Here is a 9,080-nt window from a genome sequence, read left to right as displayed (position 1 = left end):
GCAATTCCAGTTCCAGGGGATCCTACAGCCTCTTCTGTCCTCTGCAGGCATTGCACGACACGGGTGCACTTACCTACATGCAGGCAATACATGCATACACATAAAATAAAAATAATAAATTAAAAAATTTTAAAAAATAGACTGGCTGAAAGTAAAATTATAGTCTCTTCACAATATGTATAAATAGGTAAGATTAAGTTTTGTTCTTATTTTTACGTTTACTGAACAAATACAAGATTTTTTTTCAAACTATATATTTTCCAGATCAAATTTTCACCAGTAGCTAAAAAGTTGTTTGTGGTAACTGCTGTGAGTGCTATATCTGTAATTTTTCTGGCCCATCATTTTAAAAGAAGACGTGGAAAAAAGAAAAGAAAACTGTTACCATGGGAACCAGAGCATCTCATCCTTGAATATACTAAAAGAGCAGCATCGGATAAAGGTACGTGGGAAGCCAGGTGTGGCAGAAATCAGGCCAGGTTTTAGTATTTGTTTTAGTGTGTGTCTTAGGGTTTTGTGGTTTATTTGTGCTGCGCACATAATGAGTCACTATTTTTTATTTACTGGGATTTCATTAGGACTCAGTTAAGCTTTATTTAACTTCTGCTTTATTTAACTTCTCCAGCAGTCTTATGAATTATGACTACAATTCCATGTATTAAAAATATAAAGTACAAGTAAGTTCCCCAAGGTCATATAACTCACATGTACCAGGATGACACCAGAGGTATCTTAACTCCTGTGCCGAGAAAAACAGACCCACCACCCGCTCTGCTAGACAAGCATGTAGATGGAGGACGCAGGAGGCATGCACGGAGCGAAGTCCTGTGCCACACAGTGTAGGGACACTGTAAGTGTCCTCAGGGAAGGATGCCTCATGTTTTGTCACAGGCACAATTTGAATGTTCATAGTTGCCGATATTTTCACACTGATCACCACAAGCCATTCAAAACTGTCTGCACTAATTAACCTAATGTCTTACTTTTTGTTGCACAAGCAGGTGGTGGCAGCGTTAAAAACATTAGAAGTGTGTCTTTCAATGTTTCACATTTAATTATTTATACAGGTTGGTAAAGTATGTCTTACAAGCTCAGAAGCTTTCTGAGTGGCTACAACGTAAACTTGAAATTGTACCTGAGGTTATTGCTGGAGTTACTGATACTCTTGATGTTTGTTTAACAGGTTCAAGTTGTTCCAGTAGTAGACAGAATTTGACACTATCATTAAGTTCCACCAAAGACAAGGGATCTCAGTCTTGTAACTACGCCAATGGAGGACTCTTCAGTAAATACTCAGGTTCTGCCCAGAGTTTGGCCTCTGTAAGAGAAAATGATTTATTATTATTTTTCTTAGTTCACTTCCATATCTGTTAGCCTAAGAGCACACCCTTGCTGCTCTTAATGCAGAACAAACAGACAGTCTGGTTGAGTCTCTGCTATTCCTGATAGCTTCAGGTTTCACAGAGTAAGTGCTGCAGTCCGTTGGGTCCTGTGAGATTAGCCTTGATGTGGAGGTGCTATTTCAAAATTAGATGTGGGACTACTTTGTCCTTGGTCACAAACTTCGTCCTTGGCAGTGTGGTGGCTCATGTCTGTAATCCAACTCTTGGGACAGTGGGTCTCATTATGTTGCACAGCTGCCCTGGACTCCTGGGCTGCAGTGTTCTGTTCCCTCGGCCTCTTAAGTAGCCACAACTGCTCTTCATAGTCTGTCTTCGTGCTCAACAGAAATGGACTAACTTTGAAGACCTTTGCCAGGGTGGGGACATCGAGATGGGAGGCCTATAGACTTTCAGTTCTGTGAACCAGCAAGATAATGAAGTCTGTACCTCTTCTATAATCCAGGCTTCTTTTTTAAAAAATATTTTATTATCTTTATTTTATGTTTATGTGTGTATTGCCTGCATGTAGGTAAGTGCACCCGTGTCATGCAGTGCCCGCGGAGGTCAGAAGAGACTGTCGGATCCCTTGGAACTGGAGTTACAGACAGTTGTTAGCTGCCATGTGGGTGCTGGGATTCAAACCTGGGTCTTCTGCAAGAGCAGCCAGTGTTCTTAACTGCTAAGCCATCTCTCCAGCCCCTATAATCTAGGCTTTTTATTTTATTTTATATTTTAAAATTTAACATAGTGTTGTTTATTCTTCTTGAAAGAAAACACTGTTGTTAAATCAATGGTTTGTCTCGTGATTAGCCTTAGAGTCAAGGAAACAAACAAGTTTTGCACTACAAATAGAAGATGGCGCCATTCACATATGCTAGTGGTAGATTACAGAAATGGATCAAGCTCATTCACAGAAGGATTATACTAAATATTAGAAAACAGAAGTGATGTAAAGTATTCATCACAAATGCAACTAGAAATACGTAATTATAAATAAAAATTGTTGTATCTAATAATTACTATGCCAAAGATTTTTTCTCTTTTATTGAATTTTTGCAAATTTCATGCAATATTTTGATCATATTTAGATTCTCTCTCCTATCTGTTCTCTCTTAATACCCTTGCCCAATTCCATGTACTCCATTTTATAATAATATGGAGAGAAATAACGAGAGAGAGAGAGAGAGAGAGAGGGTCAAAGTTGTGTTCCCAAATGCCCTTCAGTGTGAGTCCATCCCCTGGACCCTGTTTAACTACAGAGTCTCACCCTTAAAAGAGACCGACTCTCCCCTCCCAGCACTCCTTGGTTGCCAGTAGTTCCTCAGGTTGGGCTGAGGTCTCTCACCCACTTCCCCATGTCAGTGCTGGGATTCTGTCTGACTTGAGCTTATGTGGGACTCGCCCATGCTGTCAACCATTGCTGTGTGTTTTATGAGTAACTGACCAGCTGTCTAGATAACTCTCGTTTGCTTGTGAGCATCCACCTCCTCTGGCTCTTACAATATTTCTGCTCCCTCTTCTGAAATGATCCCAGAGCCTTGGGAGGCAGAAGTTTGATACAGGTTTCCAGCTCAAGGATAATCACTCTGAAGTCTCTTATTTTCTGCATGTTGACCAGTTGTGGGTTTCTGGGTTAAGAAGGGAGCTTCTCTGGTGATAGTGAATGAATGGTTTGCCTGCATGTATGTAAATGCATCTCGTGTACAGTGCCCATAGAAGCCAGAAGAGGGCATCGGATCCCCTGGAACTGGAGCTATGGATGGTCATTAGCTGTGTGGGTGCTGGAAACCGAACCTGGGTCTTTCTGTAAGAGCAGCCAGTAGTGCTCTTAACCGCTGAGCCTTCTCTCCAGCCCCATAACCTGGACTTCTTTACCAACAGAGGCATTTTTTCAATGGAAGATTAAAGCTGCTCTTAACTGAAGTCATCATGTCTTTGCTGGCTTCAGCCAGCCTTGTCCTTCCCCAGGGCTGCGAGGCCCTGTGAGGTTTAGACAGCAGGGTGTGAGTGCTTAAAGTAGGGTCACAGCACAGGGGCAGAAAAGAGGGAACTCGGTCCACAAAACGGACCCCAGGGGCATGGGAAGAGATGTGTATGAAAATGATTCCGTAGTTTTTTGGTTTGGGAATTATGGGATGGAAGTACTCCTGACAAACCTGGGAGAAGGAAGGATTTCATCGTGGAAAGGCATTGTGTTGCATTTGTGATAGCAGCTTCTGATGCCAGCAGGAGAGCCAGGCAGTCACCAACAGGCATGTGACAACTTGGGTCTCAATTTCTCTATGGAGAACAGAGCTAGACTTGGGGATCTGGGTCATCTGCATGGAGTGTCTGGCAGTGCTTTAAGCGATGGGAAGGGGCATGGGCAGTGGCAGTGCATCTCCACGCGTTTACCATTGTCATGTTCTGAAAGGGAAGTAGTCTGATTGTCTTTACAGTTTGTATAGGTGAAATTTATAAGTATTTAACACAGTAAAGATTTATAAAATAGCCACCTGATTTTTGTTGTGTGCATAAATAACTGATTTGTGCCTGGCGTAGTGGTGTACGCCTTTAGTCCCAGCACCCAGGAGGCAGAGGCAGGTGGATCTCTGTCAGTTCAAGGCCACCCTGGTCTACATAGTGAGTGCCAGGCCAGCTGTGGCTACAGGGAGACCTTGTCTCAAAAAGACTGGAAAAAAAAAAATGATTTGGGTTCAAAATATTGTTCTACTTGTGTATTTTTGAGCAAACAGTGTCAGAATATTTAGAGTCACATGAGTCCTAAGTTTGATTGAGTATAATCCAAATTATTTCTTGAGGTAGAAGTTACTTAGACTGTAAGTTATAGGATTTAAATAAACAATTGGTAAATATAAAATATCATTGCAGGCTGGGAACATAGCTCAGGCAGTAGAGTGCTTATGTAGCTAGCATGATCCCTGCACTGCCTAAAAACCAGGCATGGTGGCACATGCCTTTAATTCCCAGTACTTGGGAGACAGAGGCAAGAAGCTAAGAAATTCAAGGTTATCCTCAGCTATGAGTGAGTTTGAGGTCAGCCTGGGCTACAGGAGACTCAATATATTAAATAAATAAATAAATAAATAAATTAAATAAATAAAATAATAAACGCGTAATGTCTTGTCCCAGAGATGGTGAAGTAACTCTTGTCCGTCTTGGTTTCAGGTCCAGAGCGTTAATTCCTGCCACAGCTGTGCTTGCGGCAATTCAAATTCCTGGGACAAAGCAGAGGACGATGACGTTAAGCTTGTCAATATTCCCGTGACCACTCCTGAGAACTTATACTTGATGGGTAGGAATAGCACTAAAAGTTTGATGACGCTGTCTGCGGATAGAATTTGAACCTGAAAATAAAGTGAATTTGGGCAAAGGAGAGAACTTGCTGATACAAAGCTTGCCCAGCATGTTCAGTGCCCGGGTTTGTCCCTCAGCACCGTGAAGAAAAACACAAAAACAGAAACAGTAATTTCTTCTCAGAGAGAATCAGCTCTAATTTTAAAATGTTCTTGTATCTCCAGAATCTAGCCTATAGAACGTAGGCAGCTATCTTCATTTGAAAGTGATATAACACGTTAACATAAACGTAGGGACTTCAAACAACAGAAATTTGTTCAGCGCTCCAGAGGCCAGAAGTCCAAAATTGTTGTTACTGACTGAAATCAGGGTGTCAATTCATCCATGTTTTTGTGGTCTTTTTTAAATATAGGGTCTCCCTGTAGCCCAAGCTGGCCTGGAACTCACTAGCCTCCATCTCACAGAGATCCACCTGGCTCTGCCTCACGAGAGCTGGGATCAAAGGTGTGCACTGCCACACCAGGCTTTCAGCCACGTTTCTTTTGGAGGCCTGCATGAGGATGCAGTCCTTTCCTCTTCCTGCTCCTGGGGTTGCCAGCATTCCCTGGCTTGGAGCTGCATCACTCTTAGCTCTGCCATGTTCTTCATATCACATTCTCTTTTGTGTGCAGCACGGTTCCCTGTCCGTGCCCTTATAATAGCACTTGTAATTTGATTTACCAGATAATCTAAAAACTCTCCTGTTAGCATCCTAATCTTCATCACATCTGCAAGGCCCCCTTGTTCTTTATGAGGGAACCCACATTTGGTGTACTGTACCAGCCCTCATCTGTTGACCTGTGAGCTTGTCAGAATCTGCCTTACTCAGTCTCTTTATCTAGCTACAGTTTGTATTCTATACCCAGAAAGATCATGAAACGGGGAGAAAACCTGAATTTCCTCTCTGAGTATTCCCCTTGGCACAGTGTCTAGGGAGCTGACTAGTGTGAGGACCAGCTGTGCCCGACGTGCATTGGGCCACTCAGGATGCCCGTCTCCTCGTCCCAGGTACATTCCCTTCAACAGAAGTGCATGCCAGGTAGAAAATGAACCAGAAATCCTTAATGTGGCCCAGCCAATAGGCTGACTGGACAGAAGGCTGCCCCCTTCTGAGTCTTTCCACATTGGGGCCAGTCAGGTAGTATCATCTCCCGTGGTCTCATCATAGCTACTTCTTGGGAAGAAGGAAGAATAAGTTTGTTGCTTTTTTTTTTTATAAAAGATTTATTCATTTTTATTTTATATGTGTGAGTGTTTTGCCTGCATGTGTGTAAGTGTACCCCTGTTGTGCAATGCCCTCGGAGGTCAGAAGAAGGAATCGAATCCCCTGGAACTGGATTTATAGATGGTTGTTAGCCGCCACCTAGGTGCTCTGCAAGAGCAGCCAGTGCTCTTAACTTCTGAGCCATCTCTCTAGCTGCAAGGAAAAGTAGCTTTTATTATTATCTTTTCCAAAGGTCTCCAGACGATTAAGCTGCTAGTGTTTGGAGGCCACTCTACCTAGGAGCCTGTATTCACAGGGTCTGTTGAAATCCTGTGTGCGTTGAAGGAAAATAGAACAAAACCAGGGAAGCTGCAGAGGGTCTGCATAGACCAAAGATGGCAAGAAGTATTATTAGGAGAGGGGTTCTAAAAGCATCCTTAGAATTACTTGCTTAGATTTTTAAATAACTTTTTTTGAGTGGGGTTCTCTTGAAGGCCAGCCTAAGCCTAGAAGACACTATGTAGCTGAAGGTGACCTTGAACTCCTGATCTTCCTTCCGGCCTCAACCTCCCAAGTGCTAGGGTTACAGGCTGTCTTATAAGTCACTAAGACAAAGTACCTGACAAAAGCAACTGGAGAGAGAGGGTTTATTTCTGCTTGTAGTTCCAGGGGGTACGGTTCATCATGGTGGGCAGATGTCCAGCCACAGGAGCGGGGCCAGCAGGTTACACTGCAGCCACATTACAGTCAGGAAGTAGAACACGAGTAGGAAGTGGGGCTGAGCTGTAAGCCTCATGGCCCGCCCCCAGTGACCCACTTCCTCCGAGGAGGCTCCATCTCCTAAAGGTTCCAGGACTTTCCCAAACAGCACCACCAGCTGGAGACCAAGTGCTCAAACACATGAGCCTGTGGGGACAGTTCACTTTCAAACCACATTTTACCGCTGGTGTCCATAGGTTCATGGTCAGCTCTTGATGTAAGATGCATACAGTTCAACTTCAAAAGCCCAAAATCTTTTCTGAGATTCAAAGCAATTTCTTAATTTTGACCTCCTGTAAAATAAAAAATAAAAGACCCCACATACTTCCAACATACAGTGACACAGAGTATGCATTCCCTTCCCTAGGGGAGAAATGGGGACAGAGTGAGAAAACACGGGACCAAAGCAAGATCCAAATGCAGCAGGGTGAACACCACATCCACAGCTCCATGTCTGGCATGTAGGGCACAGACTGGAATCAGGTCAGTTCCAAAGGAAGGAGATAACCCCACCTCTCCAGCTTTGCTGCCTGCCACACACAGCTGCTTTCTTGCACTGGCTCCTCTTCCTGTGTGCCAACATCCCACGGCTCTGGCATTCCCCATATCTTGAGGTCACCACCACAGCCCCAGCCTCCCCTTTACAGCTTCACACAGTGGCCTCTCAGGACTTCCTTGCGGGGGCTCCGGCCCTGCCTCCCATTGCTTGCTCTCTGGCTCTTTAGAACTGTGGAGCGAGAATCCATGACCTCATCCTCCACCTTTTATTCCTCCAAAATTTGCAGCACATGGTTGCCACTGCCAGTGTCTACTGCTACCTCTGTATAGAGCCTGGCCCCAAGACCTCTGTAGGTTTATATGTTGTAGCCCATGTGCTGATATTGGGGAAAAACTTCCCTAGGCAGTTTCTAGGACCAGGAAACTTCGCATTCTAAACTTAGGCTCTTTGAAATGAATTTGCAGTTTCAGGAGCTGGAGCCCTTCCGTGCGGCTTCCTGCTCTCTGCACTTTCTCACTGTCCCGGGATAGAGCAGGAGTGTTCTCTTTAGTGGCGCTCATCTCTGTGACTGTTACAGCTGGTTTGTAAGCTTGCCTGCTCACCCTTTCCCATCAAACTTGCCACTTTTCCTGTTTTTGTTCTCGCACAGTGCTGAATAGAGCACTGGCCAGGAGCCGTGGTGCAGAAGCAATGCTATGCTGTCTTGAAATTTCTTCTAGAGACACCAGTCCATCACATTTTAATTCAGCCTCAGGCAAGTTCTTAGGACAGGCAGAATGTGGCCAGATTCTTTGTCGGAAAGTACCCTGGATGGCTTCTAGCCCAGTTTCCCATCAAGTCCTTGTACTCCTCTGAAACTTGACGAGCCTGGCCTCCGTTTGCTGCATTTCTTTCTGTGTTCTGCTCTTCCAGACCTCCATTAGAATGGCCCATTAAGCTCTGCTTAGAGCATTGTAGGGCTTCCTTAGCATTCCGGTATAAACACATTCCTCCTGTGAGCCTGCAAACCACATGGTCGTGCAGTCACAGCAACGGCCCCTCTGTATGCAGCCCTCCTCCCAATTTCTGTCTTAGTTACTTTACATGTGCTGCAGCAAAATTCCTGGCCAAAGTGACTCAGGGAGAAGGAGCTCATTCCTACTTAGAATTCCAAGGACAGCCCACTGTGGCAGAGGACTGAGAGCAGGAGCCCCAGGCAGCGGGTTACACTGCATCAGCAGTTAGGAAGCAAGACTGATGGGACATGAGGTCTCACAGCCCACCTCCAGTGATGTACTTCCTCCTCAGGTGAGGCTCCTCCTGAAGGTTCCATCACCTTCCCAAACAGCCAGGGCAAAGTGTTCCAGCATCTGACCTTTGGGGGCATTTCACATTCAAATCAGAAGATCGGTGTGTACCAGTGTACACAGCCTGAAGCAGCTTCTAAATGGAAAGTGGAACTTATAAATTGGTTTTGTTTGAAGTACATACTTTGGTAACTTTTCTCACTTGGAGAAAAAGAAGTGCCTTTTCCAACAAGGGCTTCTGGCAGTAGGACATATATACAATCCATGCTTAGATGGAGTGAGGTCCTTATGGGTTCCTTTTGTGTCATGCATATTTAGACTCTAGCATACCAGTTTATCCATCCAAATCAGCAAATTGAGATATCAGTGGCCAGGACACCATTTGGGAGAAAAAAAGATAGTACATTTTTCATTTTGAATTTCTGTCCTCTCTTCCCTCTGTTTACTGCCTCCTGAGCATTTAAAAACCTGGTAGGTTCTTGGGGCTGGAGAGATGGCTCAGTAGTTAAGAACACTGACTGTTCTTGCAGAAGACCTGGATTCAAATCCCAGCATTCACATGGCAGCTAACAACTGTCTGTAACTCCAGTTCCAGGGGATCTGATGCTAACAAC

General features: G+C 44.4%; 1 protein-coding gene across 9 annotated transcripts in view; it reads left to right on the top strand.

The window, feature by feature from the left end:
* Positions 1–9,080, top strand: part of Miga1 (mitoguardin 1) — a 77,344-nt gene that overhangs the window by 7,879 nt on the left and 60,385 nt on the right. For all 9 annotated transcript variants that reach the window (XR_003846326.1, XR_003846325.1, XR_003846324.1 and 6 more), the window contains exons 3-5: positions 265–442; positions 1,184–1,320; positions 4,551–4,677. Coding sequence is in view for 6 of the 9 variants with exons in the window: in XM_017802070.2 (XP_017657559.1) it covers positions 265–442; positions 1,184–1,320; positions 4,551–4,677 (442 nt within the window). In the remaining 3 variants the exon portion in view is untranslated. The remainder of the gene's footprint in view (positions 1–264; positions 443–1,183; positions 1,321–4,550; positions 4,678–9,080) is intronic.

This window comes from Nannospalax galili, unplaced genomic scaffold (genome assembly GCF_000622305.1).
Source record: "Nannospalax galili isolate Female #2095 unplaced genomic scaffold, S.galili_v1.0 scaffold1124, whole genome shotgun sequence".
Classification (NCBI taxonomy): domain Eukaryota; kingdom Metazoa; phylum Chordata; class Mammalia; order Rodentia; family Spalacidae; genus Nannospalax; species Nannospalax galili.
This window is presented reverse-complemented; position numbering and strand designations above follow the sequence as displayed.